Below are 27,871 nucleotides of genomic sequence, written 5' to 3'. Positions count from 1 at the left end.
TCGGGGAGGGATAGTATTGGTGCGGTGCACAAGGCTCGCGTGAGTGTTTGGAATGCTCTTTCTTGTTTCTCTTCCCAGTCAAAGGCCACGCCCTTCTGGGTCAATGTCGTAAGAGGTTTCGCTATGCGGGAGAAGTTCTGAATGAACCTGCGATAGTAGCCAGGGAGACCTAGAAATTAACGAATTTATGTAGGCGTCTTCGGTGCTGACCAGTTCTTAATGGCCTTGATTTTGGAAGGGTCCACGTGTATTCCTTCTTCGCTAACAACGTGGCCCAAGAATTCGACTCGTCGGATCCAAAATTCGCACTTAGAGAACTTCGCATAGAGCTTCTCCGATCGTAATGTTTCTAAGAATTTGCGGAGATGTTGACTATGTTCCTCCATACTTCGAGAGTAGATGAGTATGTCATCAATGAAGACGATGACGAACTGATCCAAGTAAGGACGACACACCCTATTCATCAAATCCATGAATATTGCGGGCACGTTAGTTAATCCGAATGGAATTACTACAAACGCGTAGTGTCCATAACGAGTTCGGAAGGCTGTCTTGGGAACATCCTCCTTTAAAACTCGTAGTTGGTGATATCCAGATCGTAGATCTATCTTCGAGAAGTAGTTGGCTCCTTGAAGTTGATCAAATAAATCGTCAATGCGGGGCAAAGGATAACGATTTTTAATGGTAAGCTTGTTGAGTTCCCTGTAGTCGATGCACATACAGAACGATCCATCTTTCTTCTTGACAAACAAGACCGGTGCTCCCCATGGTGAGAAGCTTGGCCTTATAAATCCCTTCTTGAGAAATTCGTTAAGTTGACTGGAAAGTTCCTGCATCTCTGCCGGTGCCAGACGATAAGGAGATTTGGCTACGGGAGTAGCCCCTGGCACTAAGTCGATTCTGAACTCGACTTGGCGTTGTGGTGGTAAACCTGGAATTTCCTCTGGAAATATGTTGGGAAAGTCGCGTACTTCTGGGATGTTTTGAATGTCTTTTGCTTCTTGACTCATATCGACGATTTGTGCGAGGAATGCATGATATTCCTTTCGCAAGCACTTCTGGGCTTGGATGCACGAGATGATGCGAAGGCTCGTACTAGGTTTGTCGCCATAGATAACTAAGGTTTCGTTGTTAGGAAGGTTAAGACGAACTGCTTTTTCAAAGCACATGATGTCGGCGCAAAGAAGACTCAATCATTCCATGCCGATAATAACGTCGAAACATTTAATTTGGACCGGCAGGAGGTCTATCTTGAAAGTATGACCATCTAAAGTTAAAGTAAAACCTACGTATATGCAGTTAGTACTTTTCGTTTTCCCGTTTGCCATTTCTACCGTGAATGAATTATCTAATGCACATGGTTTTTGTTTAAGTAGGTGTGCAAATTTATGACTTACAAAACTTTTCTCTGCTCCACTGTCGAAAAGTATGCAAGCATATGAGTTATTGAGGAGAAACGTACCAGTAACTATCGTAGGATCAGCTACCGCGTCCTCGTGGCCCATGGCCATAACTCTTCCTACTCCGCTAGCCATCCCCGCTTTAGGGCAGTTCCTCTTGTAGTGACCCACCTCGCCACAACCGTAGCAAGCTTGGCCCACACCAGCGTTAGGAACTTGGGCGGTCGGTCCTGCTGGAGTCTTGCAGAAACGGGTTGTATGCCCCTTCCTGTTGCAGTTAGAGCACTGCATCTCCTTGCAAGGTCCATGGTGATGGAAGTTGCATTTGTTGCACTTCGGAAGGGTTCCAGCATAAGTTTTTGCTGGTAAGAGGTTTGCAGGGACAACGGGAGTTACCGTGGCAGCATTGATTGCCACAAGTTGTTGTCTCTTGGAGGATTCTTGCGAAGCTCCTCTTTTCCTCTTGTTCCACCCCTTCTTCTTGTTGTCGGGGTTGAACTTTTGTGGTCCGGGTGTAGGGATTGTTGGGTTCTGATGTTTCCCGTGATCTATGAGAGATTGTGCCAACTCCTTGGCACTGCCGAAGGTAGCAGGCCTGGATGCTAACACACTCGACTGGATCTGGGGTGACAGTCCTCAGATATATCTCTCTATTCTTTTGCTCTCCAGAGCAACCATGTCAGGGCATAGGATTGCCAGATCGCAGAACCTATTTGTGTAGGTTAATATGTCGGATCCAGTCATTTGTAGACCCCAGAGTTCCTGTTCGAGTTTTTTTATTTCCCCTCGAGGACAGTATTCTCTCATCAGCATGGCTTTCAAGTTTTCCCAGCTGATGGAATTTGCCACCACTATAGTCAGAGACTTAACATGGCCATTCCACCACGTTAGTGCTCTGTCAGACAAGGTACAAGTAGCAAACTTGACCTTGTTGCCCTCCGGGCAAGAGCAGATTTCAAAGACCGCTTCCGTGTTTTCAATCCATTGACTTAATACCATAACCCCACCAGTTCCATTGAAGTTTCGGGGTGTGGCATTCGTGAAGTCCTTGTAGGTGCATTCCCGAGGATGTCCATGGCTTTCGCCGTGGTTGGAGGGATGTGCACCTGTTCCCGATCCACTAGGGACAGGAGCATTGATAGCTGACACAGCAGCTGCTACGGCTGTTGTGAAGGCTGCCTGGAACATAGTGGCATCGAAAGGAGGAGGTGGTTGAGGAGGTGGTGGTATCGGTGTTTCGTTACTTGGGTTACGCCTGGGATTCCTGCGTGGCGGCATCTTTTAACTATACGTTTAAAGGATGACAACATGGATAAGAATAAATGAATAATGAGAGTGACTCATGGACTAACTCCCCATAGTCTAATAACACAATGAATAGTATGATTGAATCAAGATGATATCATTTGGATAATAATTTCCATATGATTAGATATCTGTCAATAATACTGGAATTACAGATGTAACAAGTTCGGGAAAAGTGGCCTAAAAGTAGGCCTTACATCAACCAAGATAGGAAAATTTTGACAGAACTATGACTAGATCAAGATCTAACAGGTCTAAGATTTACAAGGATAGGAAATTAGACCAAAGTTTTTACATAAACTAGGTTATACCCAAAAGATGAGACGTTGAGATTCTATCAGCGACGAGAACTGCTAGCATGAGTTCTTGATCCCGACAGTAGGTGTTCCATGTCCCTCATACGCCTGTCAGCCCTCGCTTGCTGAGCTCGAAGTTCCCTGACCTCAGCTTGGGTTTCAGCAAGTTCCCTCTGTAGAGCTGCATTGCGGACCAGAGTCCTTTCATGAGCAGACTCTAGTTGGCGAATGTGGACTGTGTTAATGCCAGCGTTGGCGTCAATCTCCAAGACTCTATTGATAGTTGATTGACCCAGTATCGTGTTCCGAGAAATCCTACGAACTATGATGGGTAGGACCCTGTCAGCAGAACCTCCTTTAGTGAGGTTGTAGAAGCTTCTGTCTCCATTGTAGGGGATAGGTTGACCTTGTTCCTGACTCCATCTATTCAAGTTTGTGGCCCACAGAGGTGTGGGTCCTTGAAATGCGGGACGGGGGTTCAGGTTTGGGTTTTGAGCAGCTGGAGGTAGGTTGTTGACTTCAGGCTCCGAGTCAGAACTATCAGAAAAACCCTCAGCATGGTGATCATCCAAAGGAATTGGGTGATCATCTTCTGGTTCTTCCTCTAGCCATCCAGCGTTGCCTTGGTTTGGGAAGTACGGGTCGTCGTGGGGAAATCCAACCATTTAAAATCTACGCGAGAAAAGGGATATAAGAAATAACTAAATAGACGAACTAACTAAGATAATTACAGTAAGACCAAATACCCCTATGGTATTTCTTTATGATTGTGTTGGTAAGTTTTTAGACTTGTTGCCACATCACAATCATTCTTGGGCATAGGCTAATCACTCCTTGGACCAACACAGTTGATCAGGCTTTGCCACTCCCAAGACTGACCATATATCCCCAGGCTTACTTGTGATATTCAACAATCGTAATACTTTTGTTCTTGTCGTTGTGACACTGATTTTAGTATGAATGCAGGCACGTATACTTACTTAAATATTTTATTTAAAAGTATAAACTCTTAGACAGAGTGTTTTAATCCCAATGTATTTATAGTTAGTATATATTTTATGGGTTGATATAATATATTCACTATAAACAATGCTCAGATACCAATCTGTCACACCCCAAAACCAAGAACGGCGGAAACGTTCAGGGGTGGAGGACGTCATGTACAGTATCACAACAATGCAAAGTAGTAAACAAGCAACAACATCATCCATTGCATTAAAAGTAATTATTTAATACATGTGTGTTCTTTAATAGTAATAAGACACCAAAATATGAAATCAAAATAAAAGACGAGTCTTGTCTGTGCTCCGTCTTCTCAAAACCTAGCCATCGTACCTGTCTACTGGTGACCTGAGAATACAAGTTATTTTGAAAGCGAGTATCAGCATAAAGCTGGTGAATTCATAAGTATTTAAGTGTCATTTCCTTGTTTTGGAAAGCTGTTATGAATGCCATGTAAATCTTTGAATGAAACATTTGATATAAGTATTAAAACCCTAGAAAATCCCATATTTCCTATTAGTATCAGAGTAGTCTTCTACCAAGACCCGAATGTTTTGAAAGTAGCCTTCTACCAAGACCTGTATGTTTTGGAAGTAGTCTTCTACCAAGACCTGTATGTTTTGAAAGTAGTCTTCTACCAAGACCTGTATGTTTTGGAAGTAGTCTTCTACCAAGACCTGCATGTTTTGCTGTAACAAAGATGGTTTTTCCCCTTTATGACTACTATTAACAATATATAGTCTACCTCCTCGTGTATGTGAATGTATCACAAAATAAAAGTAATAGGGAAAATATAACCATAAAAGTATTATCCTTTTGCATTAGGATAAACACGACATCACGACTGCCGAAATGTATAACCTTGAACATCCGTAGATTGTTCATTTTCCTCTGTAGCTGGCAGCAGGTTTAAGGAATGGTTAGTCCCGTAAAGGTACTCCTAGTATAAGTATTAACCGTAGGCATCCGTAGATGTTCATTACCTCTGTTGCTAACAGGTGGGTGCCGGAATGGTTAGTCCCGTAAAGTATCCTTTTGTACTAGGATCGACAGAACTAAACTACACGTATGATATGTAATAGTTTCTAGGTACAAGTATCCATGTAAGTGTATCCATGTAACATGTAATGTATAGTATAGACTCATGAATGAACTGACTCCGGTGTAATTCCTTGTAATAGGAATAATGTCTTGTATCTCTTAACTATCCCTATAATAGTTAACTGGAAGGTAATTAATGTCCAAGAAGGTTTATACACCCCTGCTACACAAGAGTGTGGGAACTGAATGAAGGATGAAAGTTATCATATCAATACATATATATAAGAACATAAGTGTATAGATATAGTTTTGATCAAGAGGACGAAAATGGTTTTGTAAGACATTTAAGAGTTTTGAACAATAATTAACAATGACTTGATGTCATTTTAATAAACATTTCAAAAGTAATACATTTAATAACAATGTATTTTTAAGAAAGAAAACCATTTCATGCATCACATTTTGAAGTATGTGAAATCTGCTGGATGAAAACACAGTTAAAAATCACATGTGATTGATTCATTAACATGTTGTTTTCTACTTGTATCCCCCCCTGATTAAAGCATTTTAAAATCATTTAAAACATTGATTAAGGGGTATGAACTCACCTGTAGACGGTGGTTTGGATGAACTGAATGATGTAGGATAGCTAGGTGACAAGTGAAGACTTGTTCACACCCAATGATCCTAGTTAACATATAATCACACATATATGTATCCAATTAGACTTTAAACCACTAATTGAAAAATTTAAGACATCCTAAGGCATGTAAAACACCTTATATAAGTGCTACAAGTCATAAGGATTGAACCTAAGTGTTAAAGGACCTTGCTATTGTGTTTGGGGTTCAAGGGTAAACTCCTTTGGAGTTTACGGTTTTTATGACCTTGACCTAATGAGTTTACGATCGTAAACTCAAGAGTTTACGGTCGTAAACTCAAGAGTTTACGGTCGTAAACTCAAGAGTTTACGGTTGCAAACTCCTCACTTTTTTACCATAAGTTGTTTTGAGGTTTTGCAAGTCCTTTGGAGCATTTCTACTTGATGTTTAGGCCTTTGGAAGAGATTAGGGCATCATTACACTCCTTTGAGGAGTTTATGGCCCCAAGGCCATTTCCTTTTGGGTTTACTACCTTAAACCCATATGGAAAGTGGTATTTTCATGTTTTCAAGTCCTAAGCACTTCAAGGTAATAGTCTAGGTTAGATTCTAGGCATAAGGAAGAAATAAGGGACACTTATTCTCACTTTGGGGTGTTTACGGTTTTGGGAGCTTCCCGAACCGTAAACACATATAAATGGGAGACTCTTGTGCTTTTTATGTGATAAACTCATCAAGGAAGGATTTAGACTTGTCCCTAAGGCTTGTGAAGGACTAAGGCACCCTAAGGCACACTTTTGGCCCTTAAAGAAGGGTTTACGGTTCAAGAGGTTCTTGAATCATAAACACCTTTGATCTTGGTGTTTCCTTGTGTTTCTTTGATGAATAGAAGCATAACAAGCCTTACAATACACTAGGGTAGGAACACTTACTAGTTGGAAGCTTGAAAAGGTGCTAAGGGCCCAAGAACACTAGTGTATGTTCTTGGTGTTCTTGGTGTTTTGGAAATCTAATCAAAACATGAAATTTGATGGATTAAAAGATGTATAATCACTAATTGGTATGATCTAACAACAAATCAAGCCAAGAAGTACTTACGTTTTCGGCAAATCGGGTGAAATACGGAATGGTAGTTGAGAGTGTTTGGAGTTTACTCTTGAGGTTGAAAGTTAGAAATGAAGTACTTTGGGGAGTAAACTCATGCTTAAGGCATGAGTTTACGGTTTTTGGAGGGGTTTACGACCCAAACATAAAATTTTGGCCGTGACTCTCTTAACTACGCGGTACTTGCGGTTCTGGAATTTGAAGACTCGAGACGGCATTTCCTTTCACCCGTTCGTTTAAAGATTAATTATTAAAATAATCAAAGGAACTTTAAATTTTCTAAAAACAAATAAAAGTGAACTTGACTTATAATTTGAAATGATTGACTTCAGGGTTTTACCGAATGAAGATTTCGGGTTATCACAAAGAATCCTTTCCTAACTCATGCACAAAAGGGTTTAGGAGAAAATGAGTCAAGGGAAAAACGATCTAATACCTTCAAGAGAGCCCTTTCTGTTGTAGAACTTGAAACCCACCAATTCTTGCTTCAACTAGCTTGCTTCCCAAGTGATTTCTCCACCAAAAACTTCCGTCCAAGCTTAAACCTCCAAAGAACACACACACACACACACACTCGATTTAGGGCCTTTCTGGACTCTCAATGGACTTTATAGAGGCCAAAGGGGCTTGTGTTTCTTTAAATAGGGGTGCAAAACCCCGGGATTTAGGGTTTCATCTACCAGCTCCTACTCGTCGAGTCCCTTCTTGGACTCGACGAGTAGGCCCCTAAATTCGCGAACCAGCCCGCTGCTACTCAATGAGTAGGGCAACCAACTCGTCGAGTAGACCTTGGAAACAAAAGAGTTCTTATTTAAATGAATACCTGAGAATCGGGGCGTTACACCATAACACAAGAATAAAAGGTTGTTTTATTAACAAAGTTAAAAATTGGTTCCAATCCGTATAACATCGAATTAAAATTGAAATATAACTCACATGTTTTTTAAATTGATGATTTGATCAATTTCTTATGTGATAAAGGTCACATAAGCATAAGAGTTTCGAGGCATAGATGAGATGAACATGCCATTTAAAAACAAAGTAATGTTTTTTTGGATCCCATAAATCTAAGAATTACATAAGAGTTGTAATTGATTATCGTAACCTACCGATCAACAAAATCACTTGAGTAGTGGGTCGCCTCCTCAAGTTATTTTGGGTGATGTGGATCTTAGCTTTTCAAAATTTAATTTGAAGGGTAATTATTTTTAAAAATAATTTATATCAAATATATTAAAATGAATCCTATTATTTTGTAGATGACTACCCCAACCGTAGCCACCTCATCACTCACCATCCGATCCATCATCAAGTGGACCCAACTTTATTGATTGGTTCAGACAATTGAGAATTTTTCTCAAACTTGAGAAAAAGGACTACGTCCTTGATGAACCTATCCCAGAAGAGCTCCCAACTAATGTTGCCAAAGCATCAAAAGATGCCCGGGTGAAACATGTTAATGATTCGAACGAAGTGGCTTGCATCATGCTTGCACCTATGACTCCTAGACTTTAGAAAATTTTTGAGTTTCATGAAACATTTGAAATGATTGAACAACTAAGAGTCATGTTTCAAGTTCAGGCTAAGCAAAAGAGGTTTGAGACCTTGAATGCTTTCATTGGTTGCAAGATGGCTGAGGGATCTTCTATGAGTGCACATGTACTCAAAATGAAAGCTTATGTTGAGCAACTTGCCCGCCTCAGATTCCCATTTGAGGATGAGCTAGCGACCGAAGTGATCCTAGCCGCATTTCCTAAGTCATTCAACCAATTTGTATTGAACTTCACAATGAATGAATGGAAAAGAGCATCAATAAGCTTCATAACATGCTAAAAATGTCGAGTCAAACATTAAGAAATCTGGGAACAATCAAGTGTTGATGATCTGTGTTGGTCAAATCTCCAAGAAGAAAACCGGTAATAATATCGGTAAGGGGAAATGCAAATCTGCCAAGAAAGGAAAGGGCAAAGGAAAGGGTAAAGGGAAGCCTCCTTCTACTAACCCAACTCCTAAAACCAAGGTTGTTGTTGACTCTAATTGATTTCACTGTAATGAAAAAGGACACTGGAAGCGCAACTGTCCCAAATACCTAGAGGAACTTAAGAAGATCAAGGCCAACCAGGTTGGCACCTTAGGTATATATGTGATTGAATTACATGCATTCCGTACCAATTCTTGGGTATTCGATACTGGAAGTGGTACTAATATATGCAATGATTTTCTGGGACTAAAGAATGTTAGAGAGCTAAGACATGGCGATTTGGAACTTCATGTTGCCAATGATAATCGAGTAGCTGTTAAAGCCATAAAACAATATTATCTTTTGCTTCCAAATGGCCTTAATCTTATTATGAACAATTATTGTTATGTACCTAGTGTAACTAGGAATATTATCTCTACTTCTCGCTTGTATGAACAAGGTTTTCGTTATAAGTTTGACTTTGATTCAGAAAACATTTTTGTGTTTAAAGATAATATGTTCTATTTTGATACTAGTCCCAAAAATGGAATATATGAAATCGATTTAAATGATTCATACAATAAGGATAATTCAATGTTCAACTTAAATAAGAAAACAAAGTTAGACTCAAATAAAACTTATTTATGGCATTGTCGACTTGGGAACATAAGTAAAACTCGCATTTCAAAGTTCCAAAAGGATGGGATCTTAGAGTTAACAGGCTCAGAGTCTTTTGATGTATGTGAATCATGTCTATGTGGCAAGATGACCAAAGCTCCTTTTACCGATGTTGGTGAAAGAGCTTCGGATCTGTTAGGACTCATACATATTGATGTATGTGGACCTTTTAGAACAATGACCAAAAGCAGTGAAAGATACTTCATTACATTTACTGATGATTACAATAGATTTGGATATGTGTATCTCATGAAACATAAATATAAAGCATTCGATGTCTTCAAGGTTTTCCAAAATGAAGTACAGAATCAACATGGTAAAAAGATTAAAACCATACGATCAAATCGTGGTGGTGAATATCTGAGCTATGAGTTTGATGAACATCTGAAGAATTGTGGCATAGTGTCACAACTCACTCCACTGGGAACACCTCAACATAATGAGGTCTTGGAAAGGAGAAATCGTACTCTACTTGATATGGTGCGATCGATGATGAGTCATACTTCCCTTCCTTATTCATTTTGGGGTTATGCCCTCGAAATCCCAGCTCGAATTGTAAACATGGTCCCAACTAAAAAGGTCAGTAAGACTCCCTAAAAGTTATAACCAGAGTCTCCTAGAGGGAGAGCGTGAGATTTGTATATAGATCTATACGAGACTAACAATCCCACACCTAAACGGTTAGCTACAGTTAGGCCGACAGGCCTGGGGTGACAAATATCATACCATTATGACGCCTAAAGAACATCGTAGATGTCACTAGGTTACATCAAGCATGGTTATACCAAACTCACAATAGTATAAACTAACCATTTGTTTACGGGATTTCAATTCTTCAAATAGTTTTATTTTAAGTAATAAAACTACTATACATTACTAGTGGTATCCATGGATTGCATACAAAGGTTTTCATACAAGACAATACTATACAATACAGCTGGTGGTATCAAGGCGTACATACAAAGATATTCAATACAACTGGTGGTATCCAAGCATACATACAAAGATATTCAAACAAGGGTTCTCATCAAACAATATTATGATATACAAATACAGAATACAGTAACTAACGTACATTTTGATCTTAAGGTTTAAGACTACTTTTCACTACTAAAGAAAATATTGGATTTTCTTGTGAAACATACAAACTTTTTCAAATATTCAAGGACAAGATTTCGTTACAAAAACATTCTTATGAACTCACCAAATTAAATGTTGATACACTTTCAAAGCCACGTGTATTCTCAGGGAACCGGTAGACAGGTACACCCGCAAGTTTTGAGAAGACGGAGCTTTAGAGTCGCATCTTTTATACTTTTGTTATACATTTTGATGTCATACAAACTATGTATCGAACATATGCAAATACCTTAATTATTCAATGTAATGGTTGTGTTTATTTTGATTACTATGATGCAATTGTTGTGATACTATACATGACGTCCTCCGTCCCCGAACGTTTCCGCCGTTCTGGTTTGGGGGTGTGACACTTTAGAATATTTTATTAGATAATGTATGATGGAATCATTCTTCGATCAACTTATGAAGTTGATGATGATGTTTAATGAGTTTGGATGAATTACAAGAATATCAAATTTATGATGGGTGTAGTGGTTGGATTGGAAATGATAGTGCAAAAAGGAGGAAAGTCATCAAAGGTGGGAGAAGTGTAAGTTGCAAAGGATTATAAAAGAAGTTGGAAAAATGACAAGTTTAATATCATGTACCTTGCACAAAGGGCTTGTAGCCCAGCGGTATCAGGTGGTGCCCTCCCTCTTTGAGGTCGAGGGTTCAAGTCCCGTTGTGGACATAGGTGGAATAGGTGTTGTTAGCTTAGGAGTAGATTAGATTTGCCGGTTCAAAAAAAAGCTATATAGGAAAACATACGTTACAAATTCTCTACGGTGTCGATATATATAACTTTCAACAAAGTTCATGGGCAAAAAATGTAATTTACCCAAAACATCTCTAAATATTATTAAAAGAGAAACCTTATGACATTATCTAAAACAATATGGATCGTTGATTGTGTTTTCTTTATAGGTTTTACACCCTTAGATCAATTTGCTTACGTCACCTTGATCAAACAAGAAGTCTATCCGTTATATTAGGAAATTAAATGTAGGAACTGAATGAAAATGATACTTGAATTCTTTCCAAACTTACAACTACAAAATTGGTTCCTTATTAATGTAAACCTTAAATTTAGGCTCTATTTCCATTCAAAATTGTTTTCCAAATACATTATATATTGAAATCTCGGAAACTATTAATTTCAAATTTTAAAAGTTTCAGATATTTTTATCATTTTATGAACCAATACACTTTTCAAGCATGATATCTTCTATTTTAAGTTTAAATAAGATTTCAATTGATTGCCTGCTAATTTTCATCATATTGACTTGTATATATATTTCAAACCTTTTTAATAATCGATTTACACAAACATTATGTCATAATTCCCACGTAGAAAACAAATGCAAAAAAACTTCAACCTTCCCATCAGTCTAATTAGTTGAATAAATGTATGTATTTCTTCCTTAAATCATTTTAATCTGTAAGTTTGATATTGTTTTCGAAATTATAGGTTTTTACTCATTCGTATGGTTCTTTGTTGAATACTTATAATTTGGATGTATAATGTTGTTTTTGAATTTTGTTTTTTTGATGTTATGTTCGGTTCTTGGTTCCATCTTTTTAATCGATAACTATGATCCTATTTTCGAAAACATTAAACTCAATGTTAAAATTGGATGTTATATATAATGAAATTATGATGTTACATGTGTGTGTATACCTTTGTAAAAAATCAATAGACAAGACAAGAGATGACATGACATAATATAACAGACAGGTTGTACAAAAGACATGAACGCCCTCATTAGAAATTTTTTTATGTCTTCGGTAGTAACAAAATAAGAATAAGAAATATACCTTCTCAACAATTGATGTGAGCTTTAAAGTTAAATATAAGCATGTTGTGAAAGATGAAAATAGGCTCCCGTATTCTTTTTTTCAAAACAAATCGATACCATACATGGGCAGGTAAGAATGCACGGTATAATAGAAGTGTGCACTCAACCAGAGTCACCATTTGACCCTGAAATATCAAAAACGCCCCTCAGAACCTTCTGAAAAAAAAATCAGGTATACTCAAGGACCAAAAATGTAATCTACGCTAAACTTAAGTTATATATATATATATATATATATATATATATATATATATATATATATATATATAAATTTTGTTGTTATGCTATATGTTTTTTAGTTTTGGTTCAAAGGCAAAATGGTGATTTAAAAAAAAACTAATAGCTAGGCTGTTAACTTAGGCAATCATAAAAGTTTTATGAAACAGTGAAACAAGGTCCAAAAACTACAACCTGATTCTTTTAGGGACCAAAACCAAAAAAATCAACTAAACAAGGACCAAATATGTAAATCACTAAAATAAATGAAAAAACTTTTGTTTATACTGATCCCCCCCCCCCCCCCCCCGGGTTTTGAGGTCATGGTAGTAGATTGAGCTTCAACAGTTATGCCCCTAATTTGCTCTTTGTTTTATAGTAAGGAATGTTCTTTACTACCATTGGATCATTTCTTGCACGTTCAGGATCCATTGATATAATCCCTGTTGTATTTCAAATTCAATAACAAAATTGTAATTAATTAATTTCTCATTAAAGTTAATAAATTATAAATTTATCTCACTTCTTGCTCATCCAAGTTTTTGTCATTGCTATAGCATCACGAAGTTGATCATATCACATATTTTTCTAAATAAGAAACACTAATATCAACAAAAGAAGCTATTTAATTTCGTAATAAAGTTGAATTAAAAAATAAGTAAATAAATAAATAAGAAATAGAAGAACCTTGTATTACCACCATATTTTATGTTTGACCTCATCACCATATTTAAATCCTCCCATAACTTGAGGCATTGTGATTAACCAAAATGCAACAATGCTTGGATCTTTCATGCTATCAATAATATGCTGAAACAAAAAAGTATATGTTTTGAAGTGAGATAATTGTTACAAGAGGAAAAGGGGTAGAATCCTAATTGGCATTTACCTCATAAGGGTTTTTTGTTTTTTTCATTATGTTGTAAGCTTTGCATGGAGGCTCGATAATTTGCAAAGTAAATAAAACTAAAGGGGTGTTTCTTTTTTCCTTCATTAAACTCTATAGTGAATGGCTATATAGATAAAGTGTTCTATACATAAAGATTGTAGATAAAGATGGAAAATAAAACGCAATGGATTATGAGAAATCACAAAAAATAAGAACCAAACCTAGGGACCAACCGCAAACAAAAACCCTACTTTTTTTACTTAAAAAAAAATCAACATACCTGCACATACTCAAAATCGTAGAAAGAATTTCACAAAAAAAATGTTATTTCATATAAAAAAAAAAAAAGGAGCCTGAAAAAAAAAGATGGTGGTAAACCGAATAAGACATATCAAAATCAACAAAAAAAACGAAGATATAAACATAAATGATGGACCTGATAAATGATTTCTGTCATATTATCCCTAAAATAAAAAAAAAGTCATCAATGAATCTTAACATTGTCGATGATAGTGATAATAACTTAGATTAAAGAAAAAAATATCTGATATTAGAGGTGAAGTAGAGGGAGATGATTAGCTTCATTGCAGATTTATTGGTTATAGTTTCTTTATATTTAATATTGTGGGGGGTTTTATGTGGTTCATTTTGAAGGAACATAAATAAGTTGCTATTTTTTGAAATAAACACTTATATTTCACAATATAGCCATAAAATAACAATGTATTTTGAAAGTACATTGTTAAATGTTGGATTATACTTGTGTAGACCCATTTTCACGCATGGTTGGCTATATATAGTTGTTTTCCGTGTCACATGTAAAAAATATTTGAATGTACTTATATGTGACAAACAAGGTCATTGAACTAATAAAACAAAAAAAAGTTGTCTATAAAGAGGTCCTTTAACGCTATATATATTTACCTATTTTAGTGTAATTTCTATACATTTCAATAATACCAATAACCCTATTTTTTTTATAATTATTTTGTAATATCTATATAAATTTGCATTTTATTTATGTGTTCCCCGCATTTAACACGGGTCATAATCTAGTTAAAATACCATTCAATAATTTAATAAGTTAAAATATCCAACTAATTTTGAGATAGACTATGTAAAAGGATATAAAGACTTATGTGACGTGCAAAATCAGACAGGAGTTGAATTTTAAAATATTAAAATCAAGAGCTGGAGTATATAATACTTGTTTGGTTGCTATTTAAAACCGATTTAATCCCAACATTTATAATCATACTCTTTCAGTCTTTTTGTATATTGTACCAAAAAAGAAAATCGGTTTTTTAGAAGACTAGAGATAACGTTAATATGTTTATTATAAAGGTAATGTACGTTTTGTATTTAGCCTTGTAAAAATATCTAAAGGACCAAATAATAATATTTCAAGATTTATCAATAATGCTTTGGACTTTGGAGAATATCCGAATCCAAACAAATGTCAATTCAAATTTCAGGTAAACTCGGCATGGAATAGGGGTTGATCCGAGGCACAATCTCTATAAAACCTCTGTTCATCTTGTAAGCGAATCAAACAACGAAACCCCCAAGAAGATCGCAATTTTTTGGGGGATACAGATCAAGAACATCATCATAACCAATCAGAGTGGAAGGAGCACGTCCTAATCAATATGAATTCATCCAGTAAGCTTCTAATTTAAACTTCCTGTTCCAAGGTTTATATCTCTAATCTCTGTTTTTATTCATTGAGTTTATCGGTTTGCTTTGGCTTTGTGGAAATCTTGAAGTTTTTCGATGTTTACGAACTACGCTAGTCGTAGATTGTTCATAGAAACACACTTTATGGTCAAAATAGCTAGAATTTAAGTCCAAAATCGTTAAGGTTTTGTGAAATTTTTTAATGGGATGTGATGATTGGATTGAACCGAAGAATTAATGGTAAATGTAGAAAAAATTGGTGTTTGGTTTGACTTCAAAACTCGAGTGAGTATTGTTTAATCAAGTTTTGTTTTCAAGTAATGCTAGTAAGTTTTGCTTCTCATGCTCTGGTTTGTTTCTTAATTATTAATAACTGCAACAAATTTTCAATAAAATATGCAGTTTTTGATCAAATTTTTTGTAATTTCTTTTAGGAAATTTCATAATGTATTATTTTTCTGCAAAACGTTGAACTGCTGAAGAACTTTAAACCGAAGAATAAATGTGTGATGTGCATTTAATCGTGCTTTTTCAACTGTTTGTAACATCAAATCAGTTTTGACTTTTGAGCATTTGGGTAAAAGTGATTGATTATGATGTTTTTGATTACTTAGCTACAAAACAATCAGATTTTTATATTAAAAAAAAAAAACGGCAAGAAACTGTAGTAATATACTAATAAATCTGATTGCAAATCCTGAACCAGTTTCTTAGATTGCAATACTTGTTCTTAACTTTTGTTTTAAGAACCCAAATAAATGATTATCAATTAGAAGTTTTTAAAAATCAAAAGTTTTGACCTAAAAATCATAGTTTCCCTTCTTCCAAAATCCAAACTAATGTTTTAAATTGGTAAAAATCTCTGCCAGGTTGTGCCATCATTACTTTTCTGCTACTCTTTATCGGATGTTCTTCAAGGCCACTCTACCCGCTTCCAAGTCATGATGAAAAGACGAAAATACCCCTACAAACTTTTCGTCCATTTAACGTTGCACATCGGGGTTCAAATGGAGAACTCCCAGAAGAAACTGCTCCTTCTTACTTGGTACATGTTTTATAGCATACATCTTAAAAATGTAGTTTTAACTACAATTTTTATATTATAAGTTTTGGGTAATTTTGTTTCCTACAGAGGGCAATTGAAGAAGGAACAGACTTCATAGAAACAGATATTTTAGTTAGCAAAGATGGTGTTCTTATGTGTCACCATGATGTTATTCTTGATGACACAACCGATGTTTTAGATCATATACAGTTTGCAGATAGAAAAAGAACCTATGAAGTTGAAGGAGCTAACATGACTGGATTGTTCATATGTATGTTTCCTTAAAACATCAATTTTTATCTTAAAATTAGCAACCTACTTTCATTGATTTGTTTAGTATAATAAAAGAAATGAAAGTAGGATGCTATAACACATAAAGTAGGATGCTAATTATTTGAGTGTTTGCAGTTGATTTTACATTAGAAGAACTAAAAACATTGAGGGCAAAACAGAGGTTTTCATTCCGTGATCAGCAATATAATGGTTCGCTACCTTTATTTTTTTAATCAAATTCTTTAAAAATATAGTTTTTATTCTAACATATCATTGTGTTATGCCCATAAACAGGTAAGTTTCCCATTATAACCTTCGAAGAGTACATTCAAATTGCAATAAATGCACCGAGGGTTGTTGGAATATATCCTGAAATTAAAAACCCTGTTTTGATGAACCAACATGTGAGTTTATATCTATATTCTCAATTGTTAAAACAATACATTGGGTTCATGAAATTAAAGTTAATACTTTGATTTTTTTTTTAACAGGTGAAATGGCCAAAAGGGAAAAGATTTGAAGATGTTTTTGTGGAAATTCTTAAGAAGTATGGATATAAAGGTTCTTATATGTCAAAAGAATGGCTTAAACAGCCTTGTTTTATTCAGTCGTTTGCCCCATCATCACTTGTTCATATCCACAACAAAACCGATCTACCAAAGATTTTTCTCATTGATGACGTGGACGTAAGAACCCAGGACACAAATCAGGTAAACTGATCCATGTTTGACCATTGACCCGACCCGGTCCTAGTGCATCTCTAGAATGAATCATGATTCATGAACCCGGTTTTCTATTGTCTTCATTTTCAGACGTATCAGGAAATCACTTCCGATCGTTATTTCAACTATATCAAGGAATTTGTCGTCGGAATTGGCCCATGGAAGGATACAATTGTTCCCGTGATAGATAACTACATCGAAACGCCGACTGATCTCGTGGATAGAGCACACGCATATAATCTACAGGTACGTTGTTTTTAGGGTTTATGTTTGCAGAAAAAATGGTTTGATTTCGAAAAAGTCAAAATTAACGTCTTCAATGTAATCACAGGTGCACCCATACACATTTCGCAACGAAAACAAGTACTTGCATTTCAATTTCTCCGAAGATCCGTATATTGAATACGATTACTGGATAAACACCATTGGAGTCGACGGCCTTTTTACCGATTTCACCGGCAGCCTCCACCGTTACCAGGAGTGGACCTGCCCCAGTTCTTCCGATAACCGCGACGCCACCAAACTGTTACAAAAGATTTCTTCCATGATCGTGAAATACGAGCTGCCTAGGAGAACATAGCTTTCAAAATTCAAATCTGTTTTTTTATTGAACATTAGTCGTCACTCGTAAGTAAACAGATTGGTTTAATTTCTTTCTCTTTGGTTTTTCTCTTGAAAATTGAAATGTAATTCACGAGTATCGATTGTTTTATGAAATTACTTTACTACCCCGTACCAGGTAGTTGAGGATTAGGAATTTAAGATTTATAAAAATATAGGGTTGGTGTGGTGTTACTTAACAATCTCCTAATCATAAGTCATTCTTTTGATTTTTCGACATAATTATATCGACAACATTCTCCCTACATAAACGTGACATTGGTTTAACTTAACACAAAGTGGGAAAATAATCAAGTATGGCTGGCGGTGGTGACCTTAGTGCAATTACAAAAACCGGTGAACATGCAGTGAGAAGGCCACGAGGGCGACCCGCCGGGTCAAAAAACAAGCCGAAACCGCCCATCATCATAACACGAGACAGTGCTAACACGTTGCGGGCCCATGCCATGGAGGTGAGCCCGGGGTGTGATGTTGTTGAAAGCTTAGCCACTTTTGCTAGGAGGAAGCAGCAAGGGATTTGGGTGTTGAGTGCAGCTGGCTTTGTCAGCAACGTGATGCTGAGACAACCGTCCCCATCACCGGCTGGTCCGGGTAACGGACCAGTTGTCACTCTTCATGGACGTTTTGAGATTTTATCGTTGATTGGTTCGGTGTTGCCACCGCCAGCCCCGCCCGGTGTAGCAGGGTTGGCTATTTACTTAGTTGGTCCGCAGGGCCAGGTGGTGGGTGGGGCCATTGCAGGTCCACTTATGGCATCGGGACCGGTTGTCATCATGGCGGCTACTTTTATGAATGCAACTTTTGATAGGTTGCCGATGGACAAAGAGGAGGTAGTTGTTGCCCCAACTGCACACGATCACCACCACCACCATCGTGTTATCGGTGTTCCCGATGTTTATGGGAACCCACAAAGCTTGCTTTCTAACACGGCTCTCCCTCCTCCTGAGATTTATACTTGGTCAACTGGTCGACCGTTGTCTAAGACATGAGGATATGTTTAACTAATTATTATATATAAAAATTACAAAACATTTAAAAATTCATATATAACTAAAATTTGACATGTTTTTTACAAAAGTAACGTTAAATGTGGAATTTAGTAAGGACCCAAAAAGAAAAATCGCTTCCTTTTCCTTTAAAAAAATAAGGGTAAACGAGCCAACATGTAGGCATATGATGATAGTTTGATATATGTAATGGTTTTCTTATCGTATTGGAGCAAGTGGAAGGTGAAGGTCTTGTTTGGTTGATCAGCCAAACTTATATTTAAATCACATACCTTTCCATAGTGTGAGTCCAAATTGTAATGTTTAGGAGTCGAAAAGGGAATTATGTGGTATTTTATTCCTTGATTGAATGTATGATATGTTAAACTTAGCCAGTGAAACGTATCTAAGAAAATGTTGATTATATGAATGTTAAAAGTTGTTTGGTTTGTGTTAGACTTTGTATTTTTGTTGTCATGTTCAGTTTCTGTTTTTGCCTAAAACCATAACGAAACCAATAAATACCAATAGTCCAATATTAGCTACGGATCTTATTCTGTTTGGATTTTTTTAGTTCAGATTTTCGATATTTTGTTTTAAACATGATTAGCTTTTTACTTTTTTGGTTCTCGGGTGCATAAAGGAATAAAAATATTGATCAAATACAAAATGGACGTAAATTTATGATCATGTCTATCATATCCACACATGCAAATGTGGTGAAAACAAAGAAGAAATAAAATGGCAATCATGATATATAAATAATTCATATTATGCTCATGGACGATTTGAGCAACTCTTTTAGCGACTTCTTGCTTTGGCCTCAACAGCATACTTATCCTTCACTCTGCACCTGTGTATTAATTCATAATTGAATAGATCCTATTTTCTGTAAACAACTATGATGATAGTGTATGTATTCACAAAAAATGAGACCACACGAGACATATACCTCAAATGGTTTATCTTGTTAAGTTCATCACTGGAGCCAAAATCAACATTGGGAGTCATATATATGGCTATACACAAGTTAATAGCAACAAAATATGAGCATAATCAATACAAAAAGTCAAAAACTATTAAAGGGCATGGCAGCAAAAAGAAATGTTTAAAACCGTGTTCTCAAAACTTAGAAATATATGTAGGTCTCACTCACATAGAAAATAAATAGTGAAATAAAATGTCAATGTCTTGTTAAACTAAAATTTCAATCATTCCACTAAGGGTAATAATAGGCAACAAACTAAAATAATAATACCAAACATGAACCGGTCTAGGGTTTGGTAGGCCAAAATGTATTAGTCGATCACTCCTTTTCAAGACTCGTGACCAGAAGGTATAATTATATGTTTTACTAATAATATCAAAGTCGTGAGAATCGACAACAAAATGATAACATGTACTGATGTACAAAAGGGTAAAAAATAAATAAAGAAAGACAAGTTATTTCAGTTGTCTAATTTCAACTCATACATACACACGAAACCCAAATTAAGATATCTATTGTATGGCTTGAAACAAAACAAAACCTATAAAATTATTGAAGCATGAAAGAAATATGACCATTTAGAAATTATATTTAATTCTATTTGTATACAACCTAAACACAGAGACTATCAAGATAATATGATTAATAATAAATGTTTAGTTAATCATATCATTCAAAATAATTAAAATAATTAAAATGTTTTATATCAACTTATATAATAATTATTATTTCATTGATATTAACACTGAAAATCCTTCTTAAAAACATATATTTAAAATTATTGTGATTACATATTTATATTATTCTACATAACATGAGAATATAATGTCAACAGGGTCAAACAAGACCAGGGTTGTATCCCCGCCTTCACCCTCGAAAATTTTCTGTTAAAATCTCCAGCCTCCCCACCCTCGCCCCCTCGCATGAATCTGTCCTCGATTGATTTCGGGATGCTTTTTTTTGGGTAAAATAATGTATTTTTTAGGTAAAAAATAATTATTTATAGAATAATTTTACATATAAAAAATAAAAATGTTATGACACTCAAAAAATGTGATATGTTGCTTAGGTTTGACAGTTCAAAGTCACATTATTATTTATTATATTTATATAATATATTTATATTAACAGAATTCCCATCCTTGCCCCACTCCCAAAATTAAAACATGGGTTAACATTGTCATCGCCCACGTCCCGCCTTTGATTTTTTTCAAACAAAAATCCCCCCATATGTAGGGGTGGCAAATTCTTGATACGGCCTGCAACACGACACGAAAATAAACGAATTTAGGTTGAGAATTATAACCGTCAACCCGTCAAATAAACGGGTTGTGTTCGGGTTAGTGAATGGGTATACGAGTTAACCCACCAACTCGTATAATTTTTTTAGTTTTGAAAGGGTATTATCATTTTAAAGAAAGCTCACCGAATATGGTTTACGTTAATTGTATAATATATTAAATTTAAGGTATGCAACTACTCCTATTAGTCTATGTGCATTACTTGCCCTAAATTAACCAATCCTCACTGTTACGCAAATAAAATATGGGTTCATGGATCAACACACAATCCAGCCAACCCGTGAACCTAAATCTGACTCACAAACCCACAAACCCTTATAATTAAACGGGTTAGACGGGTCATGTCCGAGTTAATGGTTCCAACCTGCGATACGAATAATTTATACAAGTTGTTGCATTCTGATACGCCAACTCAAACAGAATACGATAGACAACTCTACCTATATGAGATTGGGGTCTCATAAGGCTTTTTAACATCCCTACATGTGAACATTGATGATTGATCTTCTAATTGTAGTTTAATCCGGTCCATTTTTATATGTTTGGACCATAGGTAACAAAATGAATGTTGTTAGATAAAAAGTGCAGGTCAGAAATTGTCTAGGGACTAATCTCGTAACTTGGTTGAATGTTTAGTATAAATATAAGGACTGTGAGAATAAAACAATGTTGCGTCTTGCTCGTGGCAACTGGTTGCCGGAGCTGCCTAACGGAATATCAAAACTCATTGAAACCGTCAGAAACTCAGAGAAGCGAATCGATGGATTCTTCGGAGAAGAGGTGCCTATATGAAGTCCTTGGTGTCCACCGCGACTGTACCGCAGACGAGATCCGATCGGCTTACAGAAAGCTCGCCCTCCAGCGTCACCCGGACAAACTCGTCAAGTCCGGCGTCTCTGAAGCCGAAGCGACCGCCTCTTTTCAGGAGCTTGTCAACGCTTACGAAGTTCTCTCAGACGCGAAAGAACGTGCGTGGTACGATTCTCACCGTTCTCAAATCCTGTTCTCCAGTTCAAATTCTAATAATTCATCCCCCGCAATCGTACCTGATCTCTTCGGATTCTTCTCAAATTCTGTTTTCTCCGGCTATTCTGATAAAGGCACTGGGTTTTATAAGGTTTATAGCGATGTGTTTGATAAAATCTATCGAAATGAATTGAATTTTGCGAAGAAGTTAGGGTTAGGAGATGTGGTGAAAGAGGCGCCTTTGATGGGCAATTTGGATAGTCCGTATGCACAGGTGAATGCGTTTTACGGATATTGGTTAGGCTTTGTAACGGTGATGGATTTTGTTTGGGCTGATCAGTACGATGCCATGGCTGGACCGAATAGGAAGTCCAGGAGGTTGATGGAAGAGGAGAACAAGAAGACCAGGAAGAAGGCAAGGAGAGAGTTCAATGACACAGTCAGAGGCTTAGCAGAGTTTGTGAAGAAGAGGGACAAGAGAGTGATTGATATGCAGGTGAAGAGGAATGAGGAGATAGAGAGGAAGAAAGAGGAAGAGAGGTTGAAGAAGAAGGAGATGGAGAGGGAAAAGGCTGAACGAGCAAGGGCCTATGAGGAGCCTGAATGGGCAAAGGTGGAGGATGATGAGATCAGTGAGTATGAGGAGGAAATTGAGAAGAAGAATGAGCTGTATTGTGTGGCTTGTGGGAAGAAGTTTAAAAGTGATAAACAATGGAAGAATCATGAGAGATCGAAGAAGCATAAGGAAAAGATTGCAGCTTTGAGGGAAGTATTTGGAGATGAAGATAGAGAAAACAAGTATACTGAGGAAGTCGCAAGTGATAAAGATGAGTTTGTATCAGCTGATGAGGTCCATGAAGAGGTTGACAACCTCAAGAATCCATTTGCAGGTGGCTATGAAAATAAAGATTACGATCAAGAAAGTGAATTGACTGAGGATGAAGAAAATGTTAATGTTGATGTTGATAATGGTGGAAAAGGAAGGAAGCCAGTGGCTCCTTTTAAGAAAGCTTATATTGAGGTTGAAGATGAAGAGGTAGACTTGATGGAGTATAATAATAACAAGAAGAGTAGAAGAAAGAAGGGAAATCAGAAAGAAAAAAATAGAACAGCTGAAGAAGAAGAAGAAGAAGAAAAGCACCAAAATAATGGTAATGATGATCATGATCATGATCATGATCAGCCATCATCATCATCTCAGCTTCATTCAGAAAATGTGGACAAAGATGATAAAGGTGATAATGTCCCTTCTCAAAGTATTAATGTCTCAAAACAAGCTCCAACAAAAAAGGTTGCCAATAAAAAGGAGACAGCTCCCAAATCAAAAAATGCATCTAAAGGAAGAAAACAGAAGGTGGTATCACTCTAGACCATGTTATTAGTAAAAGATAATTTATTTTTGTTATTTTTTAGGGTTAAACACATATTTTTGCAACCACCATTCAACAAAATCGACTACTTATGAGTTTATACAACAATATTTCAATTTTTTTTTACCACTTTACGCTATTAAGTTGAAATGGGGTTGCATAATTCATGTCAAACACTATTTTGTTGAATAAATTGGTAAAAAGTGAAACATAGTTGCATCAATATGTATTTTACCACTATTTTAACCATTTCTTTTACACCAGGGAACATCAAAAAGTTCTAGCCTTACATGTGACACTTGTGGAGAAGATTTTGAATCAAGGTATTTACACCATCCCCCCTTCAAAAAGTTCTAGCCTTACATGTTTTCTTATATTTTTTAGATCTTAATGGGTTAAGTTTTTTTTTTTTTTGATAATTGTCTGACAGGAATAAGTTGCACAAACATTTGAGTGACTCGGGTCATGCTACACTCAAATCTCGATGAGCTTTTTTGATTCACTGGTATCAATTTTGTTTTCACATTAGGCTTATGTAATCAGACACGTTAACATACATACATTACACACATGAAACTCATAGGCAGAGATCAAAAACTAGGTGAAGCAATCACTGTCACTCCATCAGCAACATTTGTGGTACAAATTAGAAACAATAAATTTAAAAACAAACTCTTAACTATTAATAAAATACTAAACTACATCTTACGTACTCTCTACCTAAATTCGGGATTAAACTAGACACCATGACACCACCAGAAAAGTAACACAAAACTCCATGATTGTCTGTCTAATATTTTCCATAAATAGAATAATTGTAGTACCATTCTTTTTCATCAACCCCAAGTAAGCATAAAAGCTCCCACACCTACGATGATAGCAAAGAAACCAAAAATGTTGGTTTCTTGACGTCCACCGTGGCTGACATCTGTGTCCATGCTGGACGCAGATGGGCCCAACCCTCCTCCCATTCCGCCACCTAATACGCCAGATGGGTTGTTTCCGTACGGGGAAGTGGAGGTGGAACCCGGTGATCTTGTGTTGGTTGTTGATCCAGTTGTACCACTACACATTGATACAACACTGTCAAAATTATATACTGTATTGTATTTATATGGTTGAGTTCAAAACAAAATCAAATTCTATGAGCAAAATACAATTTGTTTGACATAATAGAATTTACAAAATTACTTTATTTGCAATTTACTGTTCAATTTTGTCACACGTTCACTAAAAGAATCGCAAACAAATTCATGCCTTACAAAATTTCTTTATAATTTCGGAAAATAACAGGCGTGTTTTAGGCAGAACAGTAAGAAAATCAATATTTGCAAATTAAGTAATTTTTTATAAAATTTGCTTTGCAAAATAAATAACTCTTTTGTGATATTTAAAAAACAATTGTGACATTTATATCTCCCTATCTAATAAAAGAGTAGTTCTTTTACCATGTGTTATAATGTTAGGCATTGTAATTAATATCAATCTATTGACACTTGTAATTAATATCATGATACTTGTCAATCTATTAATTCTCCATTTTAAATTTCAAAATTTAAATCACATTTTAAATACATTAAATTAATATTAATAATATTAGAATAAAAATAAAATAAAGTTTATACAATTTATATTAAAATAAAATTTATACAAATTATAAGATGATATATTTTATGTATTTATTTGAATCAACGATTATAATTTTATATATAACAAAAAAATATATTTTAATTAATAAGTTATTTAAAATTATTAATTAATAGTTTTGAGTTTTTACTTAGAAAGTTTAATTAGTTTTCTAACCGTGGTTCTCACGGGTTATAAACTAGTATATATATATATATATATATATATATATATATATATATATATATATAAAGGATAACACGGTTATGAATTTATAGCTTTTTTACGCTTTTGCCTGAAATATTTTACCTGTTGGCATTTTTTCCCTTGTTTTTGACTTTTTTTTTTCTCAATTCTCTCTCTCCAAAGGATTCCCATTTTTATATTTTACATAAAGGGTCCTTAGGTTTTGTTGAATTTGACTCTTTTGGTCCATTTTTGTTTTTTTATACATATTAAAGATTTTTGTAGTGTTTCCTGTGAGAGAATTGACTTATTTTACATAAATGGTCAATAGGGTTTGTTGAGTTTGACATTTTAGGTTCATTTTTGTTTTTTTATATATCTTAAAGATTTTTTTAGGGAAATGGCTTAATTAACATGAATGGCACCTAGATTTTGTTGAACTTAGATTTTGTTGAACTTGACACTTTTGGTCCTATTTTTGTTTTAAAAAAAAGGTTTTGGGCGACCCCGAATCACCTGCTAGTTATATTAAATTAAAATGAAGGTGTTTGTAATTTTATATTTCTTTAAAAAAATGACACGCATCTCAAATAGGAAATCTGGCCCTGGTCTAACGGCTAGTATTTATTGTAAGTAGTGTATAGCAACATGTCATGTGACATGATGTGTCCAAAAAGGACAAATTTATTGGGCAGAGCCTCGTTAACCCTCTCACAGTCCTCAGTCTTTTACCACTATTTGACCGTACGATAAATCTATACAAATCGTGTGCTTGTGGGGGACTACTAAATATTTTAACCTAAAACACTATTTAAACTTTTTTTGTTGTTATTTATTTCTAAACAATTTAAACATTCTTCACTTTTAAATGTTTTAGATTTTACACTCTATTGAAAAGAAAATCGAAAATATTCATCAAGACATACCTGGCAGAAGTAGGAAAAGTACATCCATTGGAACCTATTAAAAAAACAAACAAAATAAGAATTAGTGACTCAAAAGTTAATCAATGATACTTACTAATAATGGTATCAAATAATCATAATTCAATATTCAAGTTGTAAAAATGAGTGGTTGTGGAATTACTGGAATATGATGTTTGCATTTTTTTCTGTTTGAAATTGTAATAAGTAAACAATCAAGTATTTGATAAATTCTGACCATCAAAAGTTTGATAAATTAAAAAGCTTAATTGTATGAAAATGATGAGAAATCAAATAAAAAGAAATGGCAAGTACAGTTTTAATCTCTTCAGATAATACAAAACATGTAAAATTGATTATGACGTCTCTATATTATGGTGATCAAATAATGAGTCCCAAAACGCAAGTTTATTGTTGTAATAGTAATATAAATAAAATCAAAAGTTCCTAAAACATAAAACTGATGATAGGAAGATGTGTGTTTGGATGTGGTGGAGAGAGAGAGAGAGAGAGAGAGAGAGAGAGAGAGAGAGAGAGACTAACTTGGATCGGCGGTGACCACCATAGCTGCACCGGAGAAATCACATGAACCAGGGGCCTGATTTTTGTTTTGGAAATAGCTGTTAACCGCATAGTTACAGTGGTCCATCACCGTGTCCGGATTGAAACATTTGCCACCATCATGAGTTTGAGTGCAGTCTGCTCCATTTCCACATGCGTAGTCTATCGCTTGCTGAAGCACCTTATCTTGTCCACCTTTCTTACACACACACCAGTTTCCACCTACTCAAACATTCAGTAATCACAAACTTAGTTATATCCACACAAACATTCTATGTGTAATGTGTATATATTCAAACATTCTCGATAAATGTACGAGATCCATTGAAATTTACAACTTACGACTTTACTCCAAATATACATATTTAGATCTCTACAAACACTATGTGTATGCATCGATAACTGTAATTTCGAAAAATGTACGAGAACCATCGAAATCCACAACTAACTCAACTTATTGTTCTGATTTTATTCTAACTCGGTTTTAGTAATTCAATAGACAGTAGCTACGAGTCGGATCCAAACGGAGCAAGTTATAACAAAAATTTAAGGGAACAAGTGGAGATAACTGAGTATTTTGGGGGAAAGGAGAGGGAAAAAAAAGGGGGAATATGCTTACTTGAATGAGCAGCCATAGATAATATGAGCATAGACACAACCAAAATAGCCATTGATGAATGATGACCAGCAGAACCAGAAGCTTTAGCTACTTGGAGAAGACGAAGAGAGCAGAAAGCAGAGAGAGAATGAGTATCTGTGTGATTAAACGGGTTTTATTTGAGTTATTGAGACCATAAAAAGTCGGGGTAAATTGGTGAGCTCTTTTTTCGAAGTATTCTGGTTGTTGTGTATTGTATTTAATAAATACCTTAAAAGAACGATCATAACTAAGGCTGGACGGACCTGACCGGAAGAAACTGAATTGGACCGGACAGAACGGACCATAACAAATTTTTTGTGTAGCGTTTAGTAGAATATGTTAAACACAAAGAAATTATAGTTTACAAAAAATATATAAATTGCCGTATTATCCTTATATCAAATAACACAACACATTACTTTGAAACTAATAAAATTTGCTGATTTTAGGAATTTGATGAAAAGTTTAATTGGAATGATGGTTTGTTGTATATAGGAAGCTACAATTTGAAGAATTGAT

The 27,871-nt window shown here is 35.5% G+C and overlaps 3 protein-coding genes and 1 pseudogene across 5 annotated transcripts; 3 read left to right on the top strand and 1 right to left on the bottom strand.

Annotated features, from left to right (window-relative positions):
- Positions 1-14,780: 14,780 nt before the first annotated feature.
- GDPD6 (PLC-like phosphodiesterases superfamily protein) lies at positions 14,781-17,979 on the top strand. Its single transcript, XM_079000287.1, has 8 exons — positions 14,781-15,129; positions 16,014-16,189; positions 16,277-16,460; positions 16,598-16,672; positions 16,757-16,866; positions 16,954-17,172; positions 17,275-17,430; positions 17,516-17,979. Exons 1-8 carry the CDS (start codon positions 15,117-15,119, stop codon positions 17,762-17,764), a joined length of 1,182 nt encoding a protein of 393 aa, XP_078856413.1. The 5' UTR covers positions 14,781-15,116; the 3' UTR covers positions 17,765-17,979.
- Positions 17,980-18,040: 61 nt separating this feature from the next.
- On the top strand, positions 18,041-18,794 carry LOC145052460 (AT-hook motif nuclear-localized protein 16 pseudogene; annotated as a pseudogene).
- Positions 18,795-21,760: 2,966 nt separating this feature from the next.
- On the top strand, positions 21,761-24,124 carry LOC145052457 (DNAJ protein JJJ1 homolog). Of its 3 annotated transcripts, none has more exons than XM_079000286.1 (3): positions 21,761-23,281; positions 23,681-23,739; positions 23,847-24,124. In XM_079000286.1, the coding sequence occupies exons 1-2, from the start codon at positions 21,841-21,843 to the stop codon at positions 23,698-23,700; spliced, it is 1,461 nt and encodes a 486-aa protein (XP_078856412.1). In that variant the 5' UTR covers positions 21,761-21,840; the 3' UTR covers positions 23,701-23,739; positions 23,847-24,124. The 3 variants fall into 3 exon arrangements, with proteins under 3 accessions (XP_078856412.1, XP_078856411.1, XP_078856410.1); XM_079000285.1 differs by having other exon boundaries at positions 21,761-23,400; XM_079000284.1 differs by having other exon boundaries at positions 21,761-23,403.
- On the bottom strand, positions 24,015-27,544 carry PDCB1 (plasmodesmata callose-binding protein 1). The gene is made up of 4 exons (XM_079000288.1): positions 27,332-27,544; positions 26,695-26,934; positions 26,155-26,188; positions 24,015-24,481 (listed from the first exon to the last, which is right to left on the bottom strand). The coding sequence occupies exons 1-4, from the start codon at positions 27,381-27,383 to the stop codon at positions 24,253-24,255; spliced, it is 555 nt and encodes a 184-aa protein (XP_078856414.1). The 5' UTR covers positions 27,384-27,544; the 3' UTR covers positions 24,015-24,252.
- Between the last annotated feature and the right edge of the window lie 327 nt (positions 27,545-27,871).

Source organism: Lactuca serriola, chromosome 5, assembly GCF_051521515.1.
Source record: "Lactuca serriola cultivar US96UC23 chromosome 5, Lser_US96UC23_V15, whole genome shotgun sequence".
Lineage (NCBI taxonomy): Eukaryota > Viridiplantae > Streptophyta > Magnoliopsida > Asterales > Asteraceae > Lactuca > Lactuca serriola.
Note: the sequence above shows the minus strand (reverse complement) of the source record. Positions and strands in the feature narration are given on the sequence as shown.